Source organism: Hakea prostrata, chromosome 7 (genome assembly GCF_041222555.1).
Source record: "Hakea prostrata isolate BN-2017 chromosome 7, UWA_Hpros_2, whole genome shotgun sequence".
Taxonomy (NCBI): domain Eukaryota; kingdom Viridiplantae; phylum Streptophyta; class Magnoliopsida; order Proteales; family Proteaceae; genus Hakea; species Hakea prostrata.
The window spans coordinates 3,237,901-3,260,928 of record NC_142606.1 but is presented as its reverse complement, the minus strand read 5'-3'; the positions used below and the strand labels follow the sequence as shown (position 1 = coordinate 3,260,928).

The 23,028-nt window shown below is 36.5% G+C and overlaps 2 protein-coding genes and 1 pseudogene across 3 annotated transcripts; 2 read left to right on the top strand and 1 right to left on the bottom strand.

Moving 5' to 3' along the window:
• Window positions 1-479: 479 nt before the first annotated feature.
• LOC149009015 (uncharacterized) lies at window positions 480-9,308 on the top strand (annotated as a pseudogene). The gene is made up of 14 exons (XR_016174644.1): window positions 480-1,111; window positions 2,298-2,417; window positions 4,481-4,543; window positions 4,640-4,741; window positions 5,564-5,647; window positions 5,733-5,850; window positions 5,964-6,065; window positions 6,704-6,817; window positions 7,044-7,112; window positions 7,232-7,298; window positions 7,556-7,609; window positions 7,686-7,775; window positions 8,476-8,517; window positions 8,865-9,308. The product of XR_016174644.1 is annotated as an uncharacterized LOC149009015 (transcript).
• Window positions 9,309-10,059: 751 nt separating this feature from the next.
• On the top strand, window positions 10,060-12,577 carry LOC149009014 (pentatricopeptide repeat-containing protein At1g10270-like). The gene has a single exon (XM_089164270.1). It carries the CDS (start codon window positions 10,389-10,391, stop codon window positions 12,150-12,152), a length of 1,764 nt encoding a protein of 587 aa, XP_089020396.1. The 5' UTR covers window positions 10,060-10,388; the 3' UTR covers window positions 12,153-12,577.
• A 1,698-nt stretch (window positions 12,578-14,275) lies between these two features.
• Window positions 14,276-19,860, bottom strand: LOC149009013 (glycosyltransferase BC10-like). The gene is made up of 2 exons (XM_089162902.1): window positions 18,974-19,860; window positions 14,276-14,976 (listed from the first exon to the last, which is right to left on the bottom strand). Exons 1-2 carry the CDS (start codon window positions 19,502-19,504, stop codon window positions 14,335-14,337), a joined length of 1,173 nt encoding a protein of 390 aa, XP_089019028.1. The 5' UTR covers window positions 19,505-19,860; the 3' UTR covers window positions 14,276-14,334.
• Between the last annotated feature and the right edge of the window lie 3,168 nt (window positions 19,861-23,028).

Sequence of the window (23,028 nt, the reverse complement as noted above, 5' to 3'; positions counted from 1 at the left end):
TTTTCAATTGTATCATGACACGACATAGGAGAACAGATTTTTTACTGCATGTTTGGTTACATGAACCTAGAGATTTTTGTGAATGCGCAAATGTTTAGCGCTTTTATAGTAGAAATGAAATCTCTTGATTTTACCTCATACCCATAAATTTATAGATTCACGTTTTTAATTTAAAAAGATGAATTTCTATATTTCATGAATCTAGTTGATTTTACCTCATACCCATAAATTTATAGATTCACGTTTTTAATTTAAAAAGATGAATTTCTATATTTCATGAATCTAGAGATTTTCACAACCAAACGGATATAACTCTCTGAAATTTCCGGATTGATATAATCAAACAGGCCCTTAATGCTTCAATAGGTAATACCTCACCGAAAGGGCCCACATATATCCAGATAGGGTCCTACATTTTAAACCGAATAACGGACTACCTCGAAGCTCAATCGTGTCAGAAGTTGAGCCGTCAAGTGGATTTCAACTCGTCAAGGGCGTCTGCAATAGCGACTCTTTTGTCTCTGAATTAGATAATCATCTTCGAGTTCATCAAGTCCACGAGTTCGCGTGTTACAAACAACCCTGTCTAGTTCACCAGATTCAAATCCCAGAAAAGAATTAAAAGGACATTTAAAACTTCTCTCCAATCTCTCCTCCCCCAGACAAAGCAAAAACCGGCGAATCAGGGGAGGTTCGTGTCTTCTTTGTTCATGTTTCAAGGTTGCTGCTCTCAAGTACAAAGTACTAATAACTTCTTACTTCTGAACGCCGCTTGGAATAATCCAAAACGCGAAACCCAAGCAACGTGGTGAATTAGTTGTTTACAGCAATTTTCTACTTTCTTTCTTTTATTTCTTCTATTCTTGGTAGGTTCTTTCCCTTGTTCTGTTTTCTCACTGTAATCGGTACTGGTCGAAATCTCAATTTTAATGTCATTGATGAAGTTTAAGTTCGATTATTTTCTGCAGTTAGATAGATGATGGCGTCTTTTTTTTTTCTTTCCCGCTGATTTACCTGTGCGCTTTTAAGTTTAATGTTTGACTCTGTCATTGCAGAAGTGTATTACTTGTCCATTGAGGTTCTCTAGTGGATGATTAAGATGCTGAACTGGGTAAGCCTCTATCTCCCTTGCTTCTTTATGTGTGTGCGTGTTGGGGAGGATGGTTATTGTCAATTGATGTTGTACTTGAATTGGTTTTTGTTTTCGTGTCCATTACAAGCAACCGTTTATGTTTAATGGTAATTGAAACTGGTAATTCAACTTAGGTATTTTGAGTACTGAGACTCTGACTTAATTTATCTCCGAAAGTCCTTTCGGTACAAGAGAACTCGCAGTTGTAGTCAGTTTTGGAGATGTATTCAGTTCGGAATATGAGCCGTTTTGAATTCTCGACTTTCGGATAACCTGGTTCCATTGCCCATAGGAAAGCTTCTCTTTTGCTTCGCTACGATTAAAATTTATTAGTTATTAGATTCTTCAAATTTCTTTTGGCTGTAATGGTATTGGCATCCATCATCTCACACCCTCCCAACAGAAAAGAAAAAAAAATTGCAGTGGCATCCCTCAAATTTTAAGTAGAATAACCGTTCAAAAGGGAACCATCTCAGATTAAAGCCCTTATTTGAGATTTAAAATTTATTGAATTTTCACCTAAATTTTTGGTTTTGTAGGGTTTCACTGATACTGAAATTACACTCTACTACTACTTCGCTTGGTTAAATTTCAGAAATGGTGATGTAATCTATATATTTTAAGCTTGACTTTTCATGAAATACTGCAAACTCTATCCAGTATGAATTTATTTAGGAACAGAGGATGATTTTAATTGATAAACTAAGAACAGAAAATACATAAACAATCCCAATTTACTTTTTTGAATGTTGTTTTCCTAGAAAAATGGTGTTCACCTTGATAAATAAGAGACCAAAACCCATGGAGGACACCAGCTCATCATGACTGGAAACTTTCCTCTGTCAACTATCTCAAAAACAGAGAAACACAAAGTGGCAAATAAAGACTGGTTAATTTCGTGTAACTAATATCGATTTTGCTTGATGTGTTTATTCTGTTGATACAGATGGAGCCTAACTCAATTTGTCAATTTATATCTTTTTACATAGCCTTTCTCTTTGATATTTTGCTTGCTTTCATTCACTGGTGAAGTATTGAGTAACATAAATTTTAAAACAAAACATTAGATGAAAAGAAAGTGATATTCTTCTGTAACTTAATATTATCTCCATGTGGTATATTTAGCAATGCTTTCATTTCTCCTTAAAATCACTGTCCTTTTCAGGTTTCACTACCAGATAATCGAAAGAGTGCATTGTGCCTCCTCTGCGGTCTCCTCCTTATTGCAACTTTGGTCTTTATAGTTTTTTTTGCTGGTGATGTATTTACTACAAATTATAAAGAAGTAATAACTATTTATACTCAGCCTGAACTATCTTTGTCTTTTTATTTCATTACCCCCTGTCCCCTTGCAGAATTCTTGCTTCTTCCTATCTCTATGTGCTTGAGACTACTTAATATTTTCTTTTAATCTGAAAGTTTGTGTATTTGGTTTTCTGGTCTCAATTAATGACTTAAGTTTCTTTTCTCATTAAGGAACATTATATCTACACTGGATCTTAATTTAGACATCAAAGTGCAAAACCATAATGTGTTTGGATTTGTTATCTTTCGAATATGAGTTGATACAATATCCTTAATTCTTTGCCCTTGTAGATAATTGTAATTTAAGTTGTTATATGTTTGAGATTTCGATGATTATTTGTTGCCTCTTCAATTTTCAAAGAGAAATTTCGAATTCATTTGCTTTCGGGGTGACTTTGACAAATTAGAGATTCTTGGATTACCTCTCACCAATCATTGAAGAGGCTAGATAGTGGGATATCAGCAGAGCTGAAGATTAGACACTGACCGGAGGCATATCTGTCTTCGAGGTCTAGAGCTTTAGGAACAATAAGAACTTGTGCTCACCAGAATAGTTTGTCAATCAACCACTTGCACTTTCTTTTTGACTTCCTTAACAATCTTCACTTACCGCTCCTCACCCAAGTGCCTAGAACAAGACATTCTCGTTGTGTCGGCGGTGTATTTACATCAGTGATATTCATACAACATGCACAAATGCATTTTGGATGCCTTTCTTCCTGTCAAACAAACAATGAGGAGACTAATTTTGTTTTAATCAGTCAATAGGAGTTGGTTTAGGGTTTTTCATTGTTCTTTCTTAATTTTGATTTGATTTAGTTGTTTGGTGTATTTTCGTAAGTGGATTTGATTTTCTGTAGTTTTCTAAAAAGTGGTGATCTTGATTCAAAATAGACTGCGCTAGAGATTTTTGTTCCTTTTTTTTCTTTTGGTTAAAAACATAATTTCTGATTGGAAAAAAACAAGAATTTATTTGATTAAGAAGAAGTGATGAGCATAGAACAAAGGTGCCAACCCCAGGGGGCTTGGACATCATTGTCCAATTTTTTGTACTCATATTATTATGAGATTGATCCCTGAGTATTTCATTTAGGTTTCCCCTTCCCTACCTTCTTTTTCTTTTTCAAAGCTCTAAGTCAGACCCCCCCCTCTTATTTCACAATCCTACATCAAATCAGAGATGTTTCTGGTTAATCCTGATATCAACACCTTAATTCTTTTACATCAAACTGTTCTACATCAGTCCTTTTTATTTTTCTTATCTTCTTGTTCTTGTATGGTCTTCTTGCTAGACCCTTTTCTTGTATTTTAATATTCTCTGGCCTGCTTGTTTATTTGCATTAGAATATCTCATATGGAAGTAACCTTGAAAGAGCCAGTGCTATGGTATTCTCAGTTCTAGCTGTGGCTATCTTTGTAAAATCATCTAAGTTGAGTGGGTTCTATTGACTCTACTCCAAACACAGAGATATTTGCATGTCGACTTTGTAAGTCACATCTAACAAGATTTGAGCATTACTTGCCTATTTGTACCCTATGATATATACATTTTTTTTGGGTAAGAATACCCTATGATATTTAAAACCTCCAAATTGAGAACCCATAGTACCTGTGCGAAGACCCATACTCATCATTTGTCATAAGATTCCAAATAACAGCTCCATCAAATGATGTCTTAAGTCAACATATTTTGCCCTTACGCAAGTTTTAACCTATACATGAGTTGAATTAATGTGGACTTGATGAATGGTACCTCTTCATATGATTTTGGATTATTTGAATAATTGGTAAATAATTTCTTGGCTCTACTTCAAAATTTTGATCAATAACTCAAACATACAATTTGAATTTAACTTCTGTGATTTTCTTGCTTGTCGGGTTTGGATAATTATTTGACCCATGACTGGAAATTCCCTTTTAGATTTTATGAAATTGAATCTTTTTTTCAGAATATGAACTTTGCCATTCAACTTGGTTAGACCACCACAAATTTGAGCTTGTGTGACAGTATTCATAGTATTTTTTTATTTGGCCTCCTTGCAGAGATTGTCGAGATGGATAATGGTTGATAACATGCCGAATAACACAAAGTTTGATATGTGCAAGGTTCAACCTTTGAGAGATGCCATTTCTTGTTCTTGTTCTGGTCTATTGATTTACAAGGAATGTTTTGTTATACATGTCTTCTCTTATCTGTTATAGAACCAATGCAAGCCTCATGGAAGTGAAGTATTGCCAATGGGCATTATATCTGAGTCATCTAACTTGGAAATGCAGTCGTTAGGTAGCTCACCAATGAAAAAGGTATAAGCTTATTGTTTTCATTTTTGACATAGAAATTATTATCGTCTTCACTCGTGGCTTTTTGTTTAGTGCATGTAAAAGTTTACGTTTTCCCAAGTACCTTTTTTCTACCCATCATCTTTAATCAATTTAAATACTGTTCAGTGTGAAATGTGCGATGCGATTTATCTCTCCGCAGGTCAGGTGGTTGTTTTGGGTTTTTGCCTGAAATGCCTGTGAGATAGTTTCCTCAAGTGCCTTGGATATAATTGTCGTCAAATTTAAAAAATTACCCTTCACATAAGCTGGTTTATAACTCCAACAGATCTTGCTAATAAAACAGAGACTGGTCAAAGCTTTTAAGTTCATGTGTTGCATGAGGTGGCTATAGTGAAGCCATTGGGTGTCCACATTATTAAAGAGCCCCTCACCCATCTTGGTAGTCAAAGCTTCATCCTGAAATCAGCATGGAATATGGATTAAAAGTGTTCCAACCTTAAAACGAACTGCAAATCGTCACTGTTCTCTAGTGCTGCCTAAAAGTAGTTTGCGTATAATTTTTCTCTGATTTTCATGTTTTGGTCCCCTTACATATTACTCATATTGCTTCAAAAGTTTAACAGTGAGATGGATCATGGTCTTCTATAACTTGAATCCACCCCCTATCTACTGTTGTTTTCCATATGGTGTGTCATGAATATATAAAATTTATTGACCTTCATGCAAGTTAATTATCCTTTTTATGATTTATTTGATATTTGATTAAAAGTGTAAACTTGTATGCCTTCTTGCTTTATTCCATGATTATCCTATCTAATTTTCTGGCTTTAACTTTTTAACCAGACCAGTGTAAAGCAGTCAATGAACTTGTTGGCCATAGCAGTTGGAATAAAGCAAAAAGAAAATGTAAATCAAATGGTTAAGAAGGTGATACACCAACCTTTGGGCCCAGTTGTTTATAATGTTCACCAGCTTATCTGCTTGTTTTAATTCTCTCTGTTTCACATTGCAGTTTCTCTCAAGTGATTTTGTTTTGATGTTATTTCACTATGATGATGTGGTGAATGAGTGGGGGAATTTGAATGGAGTGATCAAGCTATACATATTTCTGCAATTAATCAAACTAAATGGTAATTTCTGATCCATGAAGTGCTGTTTGTTTGTATTCAAACTAAAGTTCGTTAGATATATTTATTTTCAGTTGGTAACCTCTTGGTAATGATTGCATTTTATGATGTTGTAGGTGGTTTGCGAAGCGTTTCTTGCATCCTGACATAGTTGCTGAATACAATTATATTTTTCTCTGGGATGAGGACCTTGGACTAGAAAACTTTCATCCAGGACGGTGCGTATGATCTGTAGTATATCTTAAGGATCAACTTCACAAATTTCATAGCAATTATTGCAGTGGTGCCATTATGGACCATCTATAATGAAGAATCTTCCAGAAATAGTTTGGGAGCACCCTTATCTCTTCTGGAAACATTAGTTTAGTTTCACGTGAGGAAGGATCTTTGAATCTCATAAGCATATAAATCCACTTATTTCTGTGCATAGAAACATTATCCTGGGAGATTTATCCCCCTCTGCTCTTCATAGAATTTTTATTCTTTGATGAGATACAATCAAGTCCTTGTACCCTTTTCTTGAAGTAACTTTTAATGCCATTAGCCTCAACTGTTGCTAGAAGTTCTTTGTAAGCTTGGTTTATCTGATCCTTCTGTTGGTTTTTCTTTGCTTTGAATTACATTGTTTGCCTTCATCAATACAATACGTTTGGAGAATGTATTACTTTAGAGTTAGTTTAGATTAGATGTTAAGCCTACAGGATCTAAAGGCAACCCATCTCTTGAACTATTTATCCCTCTTAAATTCAGCATTTTTTCTTTTATAGGGATGCCTAATAAACTAAACAAGCACCACAGCGTAGGCATTTCTCTGACAGTTTGACCTGATGTTTTTGTGGCATTAATCCTGTTACAGCTATTTATCGATCATCAAAGATGAAGGGTTGGAAATCTCACAGCCAGCACTAGATCCAAAATCAGAGGTGCATCATCAAATTACTATGCGTTTGAGGAGGTCAACAGTGCACAGGTTATCTAAATAATCTTTCCCAGACGCTTAAAACTATTTATAGATATTCTACTAAGTAGAAACTGAAATATATGGTAAGTGCTACTGATTAGGTCAGCTGACCCAACTTACACTTTTTAGTCATATATTATTTTGAACTGTTACGAGAAGTTCTCATATTTAGCATTTGGTTACTTTTACATTTTTCACTGTAACTGTTTTTAATCATTCGATCATGTGTCAACAGGAGGACTTATAAGTCAAGAGGTACAGAGAAGATTTGCGACAGAAAAAGTACAGATCCTCCATGCACGGGGTAAAGATAACAAACCCCATGCCCTTTATTTTTCATCTATGGTGTTATTTGTTCCCCTGTTTTTCTAGCCTTGCAATTATGGTTATTATATTTATACAAAGATTTATCAACTGATGTAGCTGGGTGGAAATGATGGCACCCGTCTTCTCAAGAGCAGCTTGGCGCTGCACATGGTATATGATCCAGGTACTCCATCATACTATTATGGAGGGTTTATACTTTTACATAGTAGATGTGCAAAGATAAGAGGAAGCAGGGGTAGGCTTTGAACCTCTTCCCTTGAAAATCCAGAATTTGATGTAGAATGATGTAGCATAATGAGATTTTACCGGAAGTAACAATGTCTCCCTGGATTTATAAGATTCTTATTGTGTATTCATATCATTAGCGTGCTTATAAAACTATATGATACAGTTTAATTTTTTTCCTTTTTCTCTTTCCAGAACGACTTGATTCATGCATGGGGCCTGGATGTGCAGCTTGGTTATTGTGCTCAGGCAAATTTTCTATCCCTAGAGTTTTTGTTGTTTTCAGACTTCTCTCCTCATTGGAGCTTGACACCATATTTGATAGGGTGATCGAACAAAAAATGTTGGAGTGGTGGATTCAGAATATATAGCTCACTTGGGCCTACCTACTCTTGGGTCGACATCTACAGACAAGGTAGCCTTTTGATATCAATAGTTTAATTTTTGAAGATTGGGCTGACTGGGATTTAGCAATCATTTGGAAGTCGGCAAAATTTGGCCTGAGTGTTTAGCTAGTGACCCAACGATACACAGCATGGACAAACCCTTGGGATGGTTGGAGTCAAGTTCTTATATTGCTGTCTGCTACTCTGTTTTCACTTTTAAAAGTGGAAAAAACTGTGTTTTAATTTTGTGAAAGAAAGCAGCGTCGCTTTCCTGTTTTGGATTTTCCCTCAATTTATCAGTATTTCATACCAACTTCTCCTTTCCAAGTGTAATTGTGCCTCGTTAAACTTTGTTTCTTCTTTTACTTTACAAAATGTTTCCTCAATACTTCCTTAAACCGACAGTTTGCATTATTTGTTTTATTTCCTTGTTATATGTCCTTTGATGGATCCCATCAGCTTCAAAGTAAAATACTCATTGAGATTGATCTTTTGAAGCTAGAAGTCATAGAACCAGATTATCTAGTATGAATTTTTTAAGTTTTGCTGTTTCACATATTTGGCTCTGTTACATTATCTACCAAACTCATTCTTGGTGCTATCCAAATACTTGGTGAGATTCTTCAGCTTAGGCAACGAAATACAATGCTATAGTTTCTTCTTAAATTGCCATTTATCTCATCATGTTTCATGTTTATTTACTGAGATTCATTTTCTCTGGACAAGCAGGCACCGAGCAAGTCCCGTGGAAGAAAAGATGGCAGATATCATGTAAGTGATAGACCACCTCTAATGTCAGGGAACAGTACCTTGGTGAAGTAGCTTGGGCATATAATATGACTCCACTCTTCAACTGGCGTTTCCATTACTTTTTACTTGTTTTATTATGGTAATGATTTGGCCAAGTTGACACATTCCATATTTATTGTGGCTAGTGTCAAACAGTTCTGTTATTGTGAAAACTGTGGTGTTCTTGGTCACCCAAGCATGTTTGATGGTTAAGTGGGTGCCATGCCTATAGCGTCACCAATAAATCATGAATTCATGATCAGACATCTTTTATCTAGGATTATCATGCCTTGAACTGATCTTTTGAGGCCTAAATAACTTCCTTGCAGGTGAGATGGCAATCTTACATTGAACAAAAGATCTTCAAGACTAGATGGAAGAAAGCAGTTGAGGAGGACAAATGTTGGATTGATCCATATCAACAAGCTACTAACCAGAGTAGCTTTTAGTGTATATTCTTGAACTCTTCTGAACTTCAACTAGCTGCACAAGTTTTTGCAACACATACATCAACTGGACTTATGCTGTTGGGCATCAACTATTGGACTGATACCCAACCTGAGCAGTTGATCTTAGCTACAATCTCATTCTGTTCTATTGATACCCTAGGATTCAGGCTATTCCTTTGAGGGATTGGCAACATGTAGTATGCATTATTTGGTTAGTGCTTGTAAATGGGAGAATTGTAAGTTTGTCATCATTCTTTGCAAATTTAATGCATAAGCTTGTAATGAGCAATTAGCTGCAAAAATAATTGATCATCTGTTAATGGCATTCAGGTTTGGTTTTGTAAACATGGTATACGGCCAACTTTTATGGTGGTTTTACTCATTTCTTCCTTACTGGTTACTAGGGATCAGTATCAGCCACGGCCATGATTTTACGTATCAAAGATGTGATCAACCTCCCAATAATGACCGGCATTGATTATATATTGGTTGAATGGTAAGATCATGGATGAAACAGTTAAAAGGCAATTTGTGAGTGCACGCCTCTCACTTCTACACCACCAAATACATTGCTGCCCTAGGGCTAGGTAATTTTGCTTGGGTCATGCGCATTAACCGTCAAGCGAGGTTTTGAACCGTTAGAACCAAAATCTTGGTCAAAATTAAATTTCGACCGTTGAATTTCAACGGTTGAGATTCAAATTTTGATCTACGGCCCAAAATGCTTTGCTTAGCTATCTTGCGCAGACTGAAGCAAAGTCTAGGGCCAGGGGGCCATGCACCCGTCCCCCTAATTTAAAAAAAAAAATGGCATTTTTTGGTTTTTTTGGTACCTCCCTCTTTTAATATGTGAAATATGCACTTGCCCCTCTTTTTGGAGAAAATTTTGAAAATATAAAGACAATGAGTACAAAGATCATTAGATCTTTAGTCTTCTAATGTTAAATCCCAATTCTACCCCGATCCATCATACATTTAGGAGTGAAATTCACTTTTTAGTCCACTTGTTAGTATTGAAAGGTAGGTTTTCTTCCTAAATATGTTGGTGATAAGAGTTTCCGGAACACCTCTCGGTCGTTTACTAGGAATCTTATCTTTTTGATCCGATGAACCATGGTCCAACGTCCCAGCCCTATTTAGACCATTCGTGGTGTGTTTACTTCGTCTTCGTCTTAGCAAGCCGAAAGCTTGCGTTCTCTCTCAGGAAAGTAGCCCTAGGAGTCTTCTTTGGGAGGGTTTAAGTCTCTGCTTCTTCAGTCTTCCGCTCTTGCAGTGGGCTTCAAAGTTCCATCTTTCTTGAATTCACGCTAATCTTCGACATCGTCTTCATCACACACGAACGCACAACTCTCTCCGTGATCCATTCAAAACCTAGTCAATCATATCTGCAGTAATCGTTTAATTATGTCTCTGTATCGCATTATTCTTAGATCCCTCCGACGATCATCCACTCTCTGTTCTACTTCTACATCCATCTCCACCAGTTCGGTTCTTCAACCCCAACAGAATCATCACTTGCTCTTCTCTCGCTCTTTCGCCTTTTCTTCCGCAGAGGAAGCAGCAGCAGAGCGCCGCCGCCGCAAGCGCCGCCTCCGCATCGAACCCCCACTCCACGCCCTCCGTCGCGACCCAAGCGCGCCTCGCCCTCGCCCTGACCCTAACGCTCCCCGTCTCCCTGATTCCACCTCCGCACTCGTCGGCCCCCGCCTAAACCTTCACAACAGAGTCCAATCCCTCGTCCGCGCCGGCGACCTAGATGGTGCCTCCGCCACCGCCCGCCAGGCAGTGTTTTCCAACACTCGCCCTACTGTCTTCACCTGCAATGCTATCATGGCTGCTATGTATCGCGCTGGTCGCTATGACGACGCCGTCAATCTTTTCACCTTCTTCTTCAGGCAATCGAACATCGTTCCCAATATCGTCTCTTACAACGTTCTTATCAACACCCATTGTGATGCTGGTCGCGTCGATACTGGTATTGAAATATACCGTCACATCCTTGCCAACGCACCCTTTAGCCCTTCTCCTGTGACTTACCGTCATCTTACGAAGGGTTTAGTCGATGCTGGCAGGATTTCTGATGCTATGGATCTTCTCCGTGAGATGCTCAACAAGGGCCATGGTGCTGACTCTTTAGTCTTCAACATTCTTATAGCGGGATTCCTCAACTTGGGCAACTTAGAGAGAGCAAATGAACTCTTTGACGAACTTCGAGAACGTTGTCTCGTCTATGATGGAGTCGTCAATGGGACGTACATGGATTGGTACTGGAAACAGGGTAAAGATGCAGAAGCCATGGAGTCTTATCGCAGCCTTCTTGATCGTCAATTCAAGATGAGTCCTCCTACTTGCAATGCTCTTTTGGAAGTTCTTCTCAAGTATGACAAGAAGGCGGAAGCAACAGCTCTTTTTCACCAAATGCTGGACAACCACACACCTCCAAGTTACCAAGCTGTGAATTCGGAAACATTTAATATTATGGTGAACGAATGTTTTCGATTGGGGAAGATAGAAGAGGCGATTGAGGTATTTAGGAAGGCTGGAACACAACCAAAGTCGAGACCTTTTTCTATGGATGTGGCAGGTTACAATAACATCATGGGGAAGTACTGTGAGCATGGGTTGGTATCGGAGGCCGAGAAGCTGTTTGTAGAAATGTCTACAAAGTCAGTTCTCCCAGATGTTAACAGTTTCAGGATTTTGATTGATGCTTATTTGAAAGAAGATAGGATGGATGATGTTGTACATTATTTCAATAAAATGGTGGTTGAATCAGGTTTAAGGTACAATGTAATATACTGCAACAAGGTTTTGGATGAGTTGGTCAAGAAGGGTAAGGTTGAAGAGGCTGCAGAGACTCTGGGCAGAATGGGGGAGAGAGATGTGAAGCCAGCCCCAACACAGTATGAGATTGTTATTGTGGCATTATGCAAAGATGGTCAACTTGACAAGGGTAGGGATTTGTTGAGTCAGATGTTGAGGAATGGAATTGCTAGCCCTACTCTTCGTGATTTTGTATATGAAGCTTTCTGCAAAGAAGGTAGAAAAGATGAAATAGATAGACTATTTGAAATGAGGGTAGGAGCAGGTGCAGGTAGATTTGCTGGTGTGCCACCATCATCACCTCCTGATAGAGCTATTGGAGTTACGATGCCTTGGACTAATTGAAATGAGGGTAGGAGCAGGTGCAGGTACATTTTCTGGTGTGCCACCATCATCACCTCCTGATAGAGCTACTGAAGGTACGATGCCTTCACCGCCGGCATCTCAAATTGCTGCAAATATGCTGGCAGCTAGAGCAGTGCTGTTTGCAGAAGCTGTTACAGGTAGGGCATTGCTTCCATCCGATTTTGATTTTGGCACGAGGTTTGGATATTAATTTATGCGGGAAATTTTCTCGTGGTGGTTATTTAAGAGTGGCTGTTGGTAATTCGATCTTCCAATTGATGTAGTCATTCTTTGAGTCTGGACAAAGTCGTATTTTCTGGCACAGTTTATGTTTGAAGTAAGTCTTTAATATTTCTTCATGATTCGATCTCACTAGTCCAAAGTTTACAATGTATTCAGTTGGGCTTCAAGTTTTGATCTCCAATTTTTTAGGGCCTGTTTTCCCCTCGTCTTTAACTCTCGTATGGGTAGGGGTGAAATTCGAGATTTCAAAAAGCTATACATTTGCACATTTACAAAAATCACATCGATCAAATAGTTTTTTAGGATGAATCCCCAGATTTCATTCCACAACCAAACATCTAATCTTATAAATTATAACTCCACAGATTTGAAATCTATAGATTTGAAATCTCTAGATATTTGAAATCTCTAGACTCATGTAACCAAACAGGCCCTTAAGTAATTGATTTTCTGTACCTTATCTGCTTTTGCTGTTTGATGTATGATGTAAAATTATAAAACATAAAAACATATGCTCCAGTTGTTTAAGTGCTACAGCTGTTGCTTACAATTCAAAAGCAATCATGAATTTTTTATATGTTCTTGTTTTAGCTTATCTTTCAATGCTCATTCTCTTATGTTTGGCTCTGGTAATGGCCAGGATTCCACCCTTCAACTTCTTTTCCTGGCCAAGAAAGTTGGCCCCCTTCTTTTCCTATGTCGGAAGGAGACATGCAAGATAGTACAATTATATCTTGAATTGACAAATCTTGGTTCCAATTTGACTTCCCCAATTCTCTAGTAGGGCACTTCATTATCTTCTTTCTCTACCCTACAGGCAAGGAAAAAAAGTTCGCCTGGTTCGCTGAACTGGGCGAACTGGTGAAATATCTCCGAGATCTTCGTGATATTTCGCCCCTCAATTCAAAAAATTTCGCTCCCTATTTTGGGTTATTTTGGTCAATAATTTTAGTAAATTTGATGCAAATATTGTGGTAAATTTAAATTATTTCCTATAAATAATTTCATTTAAATTTCCTGGTCACATTTAACATATTACCTTCTAAGGCCTAAATCATTCAGACATAATTGGAATGGTTAACCGATGATTCTATTACAAAATTCCTTCACAATTTAAATTGTTTCCATAAATTATTTCATGTATATACTCTTCCTTAACCACATTTAGCATGTTGACTTTTGAGGACTAAATCACTAGAATATAATTGGTAAGATTGTTCAATAATCTTGAAGATTTTGTTTTAAAATGTCTTCCTATCTATAAATTATTCTATATAGATTCTCTTCCTAATTATATTTAGTACATTAACTTTTGAGTCTTGAATCATCGGGATAGAATTGGGAAGATTGGGATAGAATCGCTAGAGAAATCGTCTAAAAATGCAAGAAATAACATAAAAATCGTAAAATAATAATAATATAATATCGATTTTTTCGATATATCGCGATATATCGCCAAGAAATTGGCAATATCTTGCATGTCTCGTTTCGGGAGGGGGTTTCGTTTCGCCCCCTCCCGATATCACCGAAATTCGGCGATATCCCTGCCTACAGGTATGGAAAACGCCTGATTGATTGTCTACTTAGCTGTGGTGGTTGTCTAGTTGGTGACTTTATTTTTATTTTTTTTTTTAAATAATATTCCTTTTCTTGTTTTGCTGGGTTGTGAAACGGTTATTGATGCACATTTGAGATTGTTGCACAACTTAACTTTATATTTGGAGATGGGAGATATAGTATCCTGCTGTTCTTTTGGATAGGTATGTTTTCAGATAATAGTTGGAAGTGTTCAATAACATTTCAAGCCTCTGGGGGTAAGTTGAGAAAGAGGAGGTGAGGAAGGGCAGCGGCCATAATGAAGAACTTAAATTGTACCCATACTAAATAAAATGAGGGGAATCAGAAAACACAAAGATATTCACACACTAAATACAAAATTTCAGAATTTCATTACCGTTGAGCTGATGTTAAGTAGGGGTTCCAATGCATCTGGACTAAACTTCCTTGCAAAGAGGTGACAAACAGGCGTCCGTTTGGAATTATATGAACAAGTTGTCCCATTATTCCTCAGGGATTGTAAAAACTCTACTGTAATATCATACCTTCCATAAGTTGCTGGATGAGGAGATCTTACCGACCAATCAGCCCAAGTCAGAGTCCTGTTTGCATTCATTTGTCCATGGAACATGTTTATGTAAGTTGGCAAGTAATGCTCATCTGGGTAGCAAGTAGGCTTACAATATCTCCTGAAGAGAGAATGGTACTTAGTGTCTGAAATTATTTCCACTGCTAGAGCACGGCTCATCTCAAACCACTGAGATCCTTTCCTCCATTGGGCGAGCTTGATGGTTGGATACATCCAGCGGCTGTAGCGTCCACGCCCCCAACGGGATGGTTCATCATAAGACTGAACAAAGCTATGTGAAGAGCCAATGAGGTATTCATAAACGGTTTTGAAGTCATATATTGGAATGCAACTCTCAGAAAGTAGAACGAAACGCTCATTTGAGAAGTCAAGAAGGGCATTTGCAAGAAGACGCATCTCTGCATCTAACAATGTAATTGATCCCCATCGAACGTCCTGGAGTTAAAACAGGGAAAATTAGGAAAAGAAAATAATAGAAAAAAAAATGGAAATGAATGTTCTTGGGATTGTGTAGCATTGTCCCACTCGTCAATTGGCCTGAGAAATAATAATTTCGTTTCTAAAATCTAAATTTCTTTGATGACCAAGGCATGCATGAAGTCCATGACTACTGTCCCTGTCCCAACTTTCTAATTTTAAGTGGCCTGGTTTGCTCTGGTTTATTAGTTCTTTTTTCAGGTCACTTTGTTGAGTTAATCAACCATATTTACTCCTCAGCTGAATTGGCTAGGAATTAGTCAATCAGGTTGTACAGCAATTAGTTTCTGTTTAATCCTATCTAATCAGACCCAGGTTGAGGTCCATTTACAATTTACAAATCAGATCAATTTTTTTTTTAAATATAATCATAATCAGTTAATGTGATTTGTAAATGGACCTCAATCCTTTGATGTGATGTTAGAACACCCAATGATTCTGGAATTATATACAACATTCTGTTTCTTGTTTGTGGTGAACCAGAGTTTAATCCTTTGGAGAGTAAGGATCTTTTTTCTTAGTGATGGTTCCAATTAGAGATCCTTAACTGAGCTAGACGAGCTCAAGCCGGAGAGGTTTTAGAAGGTTCAAGACAGCAGCTAAAAGTCAATCTGATTTTTTAGATAATTGCAATAGAAAACCACAGATATCAACATAATGGAATTTCTCAAACCTCAAGTTGAAATCAGTGACCAAAACTGAAGATTTAAGAAAATAGGATAAGAGATTCCACAGTTTCAAGATCTGATTTTGAAGATGGATCAAGAACCAATAGCATTAAATTTCAAAACTAGCTCTTATGGTAAAAAGGCCGAGAAAGAGAATTTTAAAATCCTAGTTTCGATAGTATTTCAAGTATTGAATAAAAAGATGTTCCGGAATTGTAACTAAACAACAGAATTTAAGAATAATATGCTAATTGAAGTGGGAGATAAAGCAAATAAGAATCAGAAAATGGAACAGAAAATCTTGAGAAATGGGAGATAAACCTGACTAGTATGACTGATGGAGAAAGAGACTAGGGAAGAGAGGGTCTGATCCTGCAATAGCAGGTCCAATTCAAAAACTAGAAGCACCAGTAAGTAAAAATTCAACTCAACTAAACCTTCTGTTCCTCAGTTACACTGGGTCAGAAGGTTTAGCTACGTTCCTAATGAAGCTGATTGCTGACCTGAAACCCTTCATAGTCTGGGATTGTGGAGCAAGTAATACCAAGTGGTGTTTGGGTGGGTCCTCATGCACAACAGAGTAGCATAAGTCCTTATATATTCAGGAGAATCAGGACTCTGGATTCTGAAAGTAATTGGTAGGATTAGAGAAAGGGACACAAGCAGGAGTCAAAACTCTAATCTATACATGTACACATAAACTGCTTCATTCCAATTCCATGTCAAACAGGAAAAATCCTAGAGGACCTCTACTGGGAATTGACTCAGACTTCCGCATAATAAAGACTCATATAAAGCGAAGCTGATCCGAGTCAAACTAGGAGGTGAGGAATTACTACTAGTATGACATAGAAAACTATGAACCTGTAATAGAACTCCCAAAATGACTTGGAAGATAAACTAGCTAAATATGGTAACCAACTATCATACTCAATATAAGGAGAAAGTCTAAATTTGCTATAAATTTACTGTCTATATAGATAATATTTGTAATTTCTACGAGTCATGTCCTTAAACATTAATCTGTAGATCTCCTTTGACTCTATATGCTGATATGAATTCAACAACTAACTGAGAATTTTGCTTCCCTTTGTAGGATCTCATTTTGAAAACCACATATTGGCCAGCCATTCTCCTCTTATTGTAGTGGGAAAGACTTCAAGTTATGTCGAAATTAAATGAATCTAAAAGAAGTCCTAGTATGTGAAGAGATTGGTTCACAGGCATGGGCACTACAGATTAAACTACATGCTACTTTAAATGGTTCTTTCATGTGTATCCAAGAAAACTGATGTCAGCGTCCATCATAGAATGCAATAGTTACCATTGAACCAAGGCCTGTCGTTTCATCCTTTTTCCCACCTTTTAGAGATTTAATGACAGAATGATTCTCCTTTGTCCTTCATGATTAATTTCTTTGAGAAAACACAATTGTTCCTTCCTTGAATTCAAGTCTGATATTTTATGCTTCCTGATAAACTCCTGCTTATCCGCACGGACTCCACCTTATGCAAGCTAAAACTAGCACAATTCTCTTGAATTGTCTTGAAAATGAATCGAATTGTCTACATCCTTGACTTTCCAGAAACTAAAAATGTTATATTTCAAACCAACACTTCCTTATAGTCATCTCTAGAGTTTCTCCTTTTGTTTCCCTAGGGGTTTCTAGGCTCAACAACGGAAGAATGTGGTATAAGAATACTGAAAGAAAAAGGAGAGTAGGATTGAAGTAAATTGTAGTAAAAATCAACAGCTTATAAGAAAATAATAATAGAAACATTACTCAGAGAGTAATATTGAAGTAAACAGTAGTCAAAACCTACAGCATAATCAGAAGATAAAAAGAAAAATAGACTCAGAAATTTAGTAGAACCAATATAGCACTAGGGTGACCTGCAACTGGATGGACAGAACGAGAAGGAAAAATAAGAAAGCAGAAGGATAAAATATGTTATGACTCCTAAACTTCACCAAGAATCAACCAGGTATCCTATTGAATCCATGACTCTTCCAATGAATCCACAGTAGAAGAAATCCACAGTAGAAGAAGTCAGAAAAGTTTAAACTTGTTTTAACATCAGACCAATGGGATGGCCTGAAGCTTAATCCTCAGTAATCTAATTCAACCAGAATTTATTAAGTCAGATATCAAACCTGAACAGATAAGGAAAGAGAGGAACCAAACCGGACATGGACTCTTCCAATCTACCAGTCAATGAAGAGATGGACACTATTTAGGAAAACTGAAAATAACTGAAACTGGGCTGGAAATTAATGAGATTAATCCAGCCAGAATAGTGGTACCAATATCAATAATCAATTAAAAAAAAAAAAAATGAAAACAGGACTCCTTAAGTAATCCGACGATTTAGACTCCTGAGCTCTGGAAATTGTAGGGTGCCATGAGTCTCACGACAATCATGTCAGGCTATCAGATTGGTTTGCATGGCAGTGGGACAGCCTTCTTCCTTCTTTGTTACTGTCACAGGAATCTACCTTATGCATCACTCCCCCTTCTCAATTAAAATTTCATTGATTTAACTATTTTTCTTTTCATCTCAAGTTACTAATCTTGCTAATCTCATTCTCCACTTGAAAACACAGCTCTATTTGGTTCCCTCATTTTAGCTACATAATTAACTTAGAGACCATTCATTTGAACTTGATAACTAACCTAGCAAACATGCACCTACTATTGCCACCAAAAGAAAAAAATAAACCTCATACAGCTTCCCTAGACTTGCATCAAGCTTAAAAGACATTGAGACTGTATACTTCATAACCATGGGAATAATCCCCATGCTTCAAATTCTGGAGAACTATGAGTTCCCCTCAACATTATTTAACTGAAGCTAGCACATTTGAAACAATATATCAAGGTCTTAGTTTAAATGTGTTCAGTTCAGACGCTGTATTAGACAAATACCATAAAAACTTATGTTCAAAGTAGAAAGGACTTGTCCAACAAAATATGTTTACTATCTGATTTGTTGTCAAAGAAAGAACAGGGAGTGTTAAAGGTCACAGGAAAAAAAAAGAAAAGGAGAAGAATTACTAACTGCTCCAAAAAACCAGGTTTCCCTAAGTATATTTTGTCACTAACAAAACCAAAAGAGCCTTCTTACCATTACTGGGAACTACTCTAACTTGTGAAAAACCTTCAGAATGTAGAAAAATAGCATATATCAAGGTCCTAGTTTCTACTTAAGAATTTCTTACAACAAAGGAAGCCATGATTCAAATTGATTGGAACATATGCTTATATACCAATGGGTAGGAAGTAATACCTGACTTGGGATGTGGCGGTCATAGAAAACAGATGCATCTGTAACATTGCTTTCATACCCTGGAGCTGCATGAACATAAATTGAGAAAAGTTCTTCATAGCCACGGAAAAATCTTTCCCATAGCGGAATAAATGGCAATGGTCCCTTTGTCAGAAACATGAAAGCCACCTTAGGTACCCTGTTGTATGGATAAGCATCTTTCCTTGGCACCATTGAAGCCCTCCAAAATAGCTCATCATCCGTCATACAATGCGTCAAATTTGTTGGGTTGACAAAACCCTTCATGCCCAAAAAATCCTCCTCCTTACAATTACTTAAGGTGAAACAGTCCTTCGTACGGGAAGAAGTAATGTATCGAGTAACAGGTGCACTTGCTGACAAGCCAAGAATAACGCCAGTTACGAATACAACCAAGAATAATACAACCTTGACAATTCCAAACGACAAGTCCTTGCTTGCATTTTTATGATCTGACAACTTTAACTTGTTAACCTCTTCTTTGTCTGCACTACTTCTTGGCAACACCTTCATTTCACATCTACTAACAATTTCAAGATTTATCCCCTTCTGAAATTTCTTGTTTAATCGCCGTAAAACCAGAAAGGAACCAATTTTGTTTTTCTTGTATCGCTAAAATGGTCAGGAACGTCCAAGTCAACAAAACACTCAGAAAATCATAGAACATCAAATCATGGAATCTTCTATGTGATGTAAGATCGATGGACTTTACCGCTCAACTATGAAGAGATGAACTTAACGTGAGTCACCTCAATCTATAGAAAAGGTGAATCCAATACCACTCAGAAAATCACAGAGCATCAAATCATGGAATCACCTCAGACAAATCTCCAACCAAAAGACTCAACTGTCAGTATCAAATAAGCTCCAGTTTTGATTCCAGAGAAACCACGAAAACCGAATTTTAATCAAACTGTAAGTCTCAACGGAACAGTGTACAAATTTGAAATCGCTATTTCAGGTAACAAAAGTTAAACTATTCGAACCCTAGGCATCAAATACCACTCTCCAAATAACATTAACAAATGAAAACCCTAGGCTTAAGGATCAAACCAAGTAACAGAGTAACGATTCTTCACCTCTGAAATTAAGACTTCTGTCGATCGGAAAGCAATCGCTGAATCGGTTCTCAAACCAACCAAGCTGTTTCTTCACATACCTAAGGTATCAATGAGACAGGGGAGTATTAAATTGGCCAGATAAAATTTTCAAAAAACGATATCTTCTATAGAAGCAGAGTCTCAGAAGAAGAATCCGGGAAGAGACAGAAAATGAACAAATATACCGAAGAGAATCGAGAGTGGTTGAGAAGCAGAAAAATATTTAAATAGTGAAATAGCGGGAAAGAAATTATCCAAATATATTTTTATTTGCAGAAACATGTCGCGTCGAAAGCTGGTTCCACGCCAATGCGGTAACCGTTGCCATGAGAGAAAACGGTTCCTCTCTAAAAGCGAATTGGTATGACGACAAAGCTGACGTGTTCATCCATCTCACGCTATGACAAATGGCGGTTGACCTGGTATTCCACGCCGAGGTTGTGTGACGTGGATTTTGATAACCTACCCGTGCACGTCTCGTGTTTGATAAGGTGACGATGCCTATCATGAATCATCAGCGCTTCTTTTTCTTTTTTCTTATGGTCAACCCTAAATCATCGGCTTTTATATTATCTTATTTTATTTATTATTGCAGTTTTAGTAGTTTATTTATTGTACTTTATATTTTTTATCATAATTTTTTTGAAAATAAATAGATTTATTGTATATTTAGGAAGATTTCTCATTTATTGTTATTTTTATTTTAAATAGGTTATTTTTTTATAGAAAAGGTTTTACTTTTCTTATAGAGAAAGTTTATCTCCCAGTATTTATATGTATTCATTTCTCAATTATAAATATATACCAATATTTACTTAATTTAGTTGAATTTGGCTCACATATGTTAATATCCAAATTTGAATCCGATTATTAAACATGTTGGCTCACATATCTTAATATCGGATCCGATTTCAAAGTAAGCCGTGAAGTTTTGAACTCTTTTTTGAGTAGTGAGCTTAATTAATATATGTGTAATTTTCATCTAGACCCCCGAGGTTTGGTCCAAGTCACTTTTAGTCCAGTTTAAGTTTTCTTTTGTATATGGCTCCCCTGTAGTTTCAATAAATGATTAAATAAGGACAAGTTAAACAGAAACCGTTAATTTAATTAAATTTGTGACAAAAATACCCTCGTTTGGAATGTTTTATTTTTTATTTTTAATTTGTGCTTCGTCCCACGGACGCTTCTTCTTCAGCATCGAATTTTCAAGTGAGAAGGGAAACCCTAACAGCAATAACTTAACTATGATCATTCTGAATTCAGTTTGGATAGGGATAATTTGGTTGATGAAGTTTCTTAAGCATATACATTTCAAATCACAACCTCTCAAACCCTAAAAAACATCAAAATGGAAGTCATGAAGAACAAATTTTAAATTTCAAATTTCAATTCGATTATGATCTGAGATGAAAAATTATTCGTCAGATACCATAAATATTCTAACCACTGGTTCTCTGAGAAAAAAAAATTCAAAACGATGAATCCACGATCCAAGAAAAACAAAACAAGAGCACCCCAAAAACGAAAAAGAAAGTCAAAAGCCAAAAAAAAAAAAACAGACTTTTTCTATCTAACTGAAGAGGAACTTCAACTCGAATCCATCTAAAATAGAAGGAAAAAAAATCCAAAAAAAAAAAGAAGAAAAAAGACCATCAAAACAAAGTCAGAAACTGAAAAAATTAAAAATTATAAATGGGTATATTCATGTATTCAATAATCTCCCACAACAAAAGAACCGATTGTCGATGCTTGCCTCTGCGATTCTACAGAATGAAGCAATATATCCACTTTCAAGAAAAATAACAACTGATCCAAGCTTGAAACATGAGAAATGTAACACTTTTGAAAGAGCGGTTCGAGATCGAGAGACCCACAGTGTCGGGAAGAAGAGTAAGTCGTCCTCATTTTCTTTTTTGTGCAGGTCGCATGAGGATCACAGATATGGTTTTGATCTCCAAATGTGGCTCACTCTTAGATGTTCTTCTTCGACGGCGATGTATTTCGATTTAACTGTAAAAAGGGAATCGATGACTGTTTATTATTTATTTATTTTACGGTATTTATTTTAGTATATTAAAATTAAAATTAAAATAAATAAATCCAAACGACACAAGGGTATTTTTGTCAAAAATTTATTAAACTAATAGTTTCTGTTAATTTTGTCCTTATTTAATCATTTCTTGAAACCATAGGGGAGCCATATGTAAAATGAATCTTAAAATGGACTAAAAGTGACTTAGACCAAACATCAGGGGGTCCAGATGAAAATTACCCTTAATATAATTGTGTATTGGTAGTTTAATGTATTTAGTTATTATTAATGAATATTAAAGAAGGAAAAATGATGTATTCTCCAAAAATTAAGTTTTAATCAGATACAGATGGTATCTATAAAATATTTAATTGAATAGAATAATATCTGACTTAGAATTGACATATCAGAATTTGAATTCAAAAAATTGGATTCAATGCTCTTATAGGAATAAATATATGAATTGATTGTCTATTTACATCCCTTAGCCCCAATAAATTTGAATTCTTGACCTTATAGTTTGAAATGTGCATTTGTTTTTATCGATTGAACCAACCTCTTAAGAGGTGAGACCCTTAACCGTGATTTTTCATACATAGCATGAAGGCAAACTTTTGACAAAGTCGAACTACACTAAGTATGTTTCATGCAAACCTTCTAAAATATACCAAGTATGTTTCTTTTAGCATATCTCTGGCGTAGGCTACACCGTCGGTTCAGAGAGATTCGCCCTAATCTTAAGAAGCAAGAACGACTCGGTCTCCTACATATCTTTGGACGTGGGCTTAATTTATGTATTCATAGAAAAGCCTGCCAGAGTCCATTTAAGAGAGGTCTCTGGGCTGGGCTTTTCTTTGCTTAGTAAAAAGGTGTGGGCTGGGCTGGGCTTCTCAGGTAAACTGTAG

What these genes read in the sequence shown, in the direction of transcription:
- LOC149009014 (XM_089164270.1), top strand. Translation starts at nt 10,389, where the DNA reads ATGTCTCTGTATCGCATTATTCTTAGATCCCTCCGACGATCATCCACT.
- LOC149009013 (XM_089162902.1), bottom strand. Translation starts at nt 19,504, where the DNA reads ATGAAGGTGTTGCCAAGAAGTAGTGCAGACAAAGAAGAGGTTAACAAG. An exon ending in ACCGCCACATCCCAAGTCAG is followed by an intron (nt 14,977 to 18,973) that starts GTATTACTTCCT and finishes TTTTAACTCCAG; the next exon opens with GACGTTCGATGGGGATCAAT.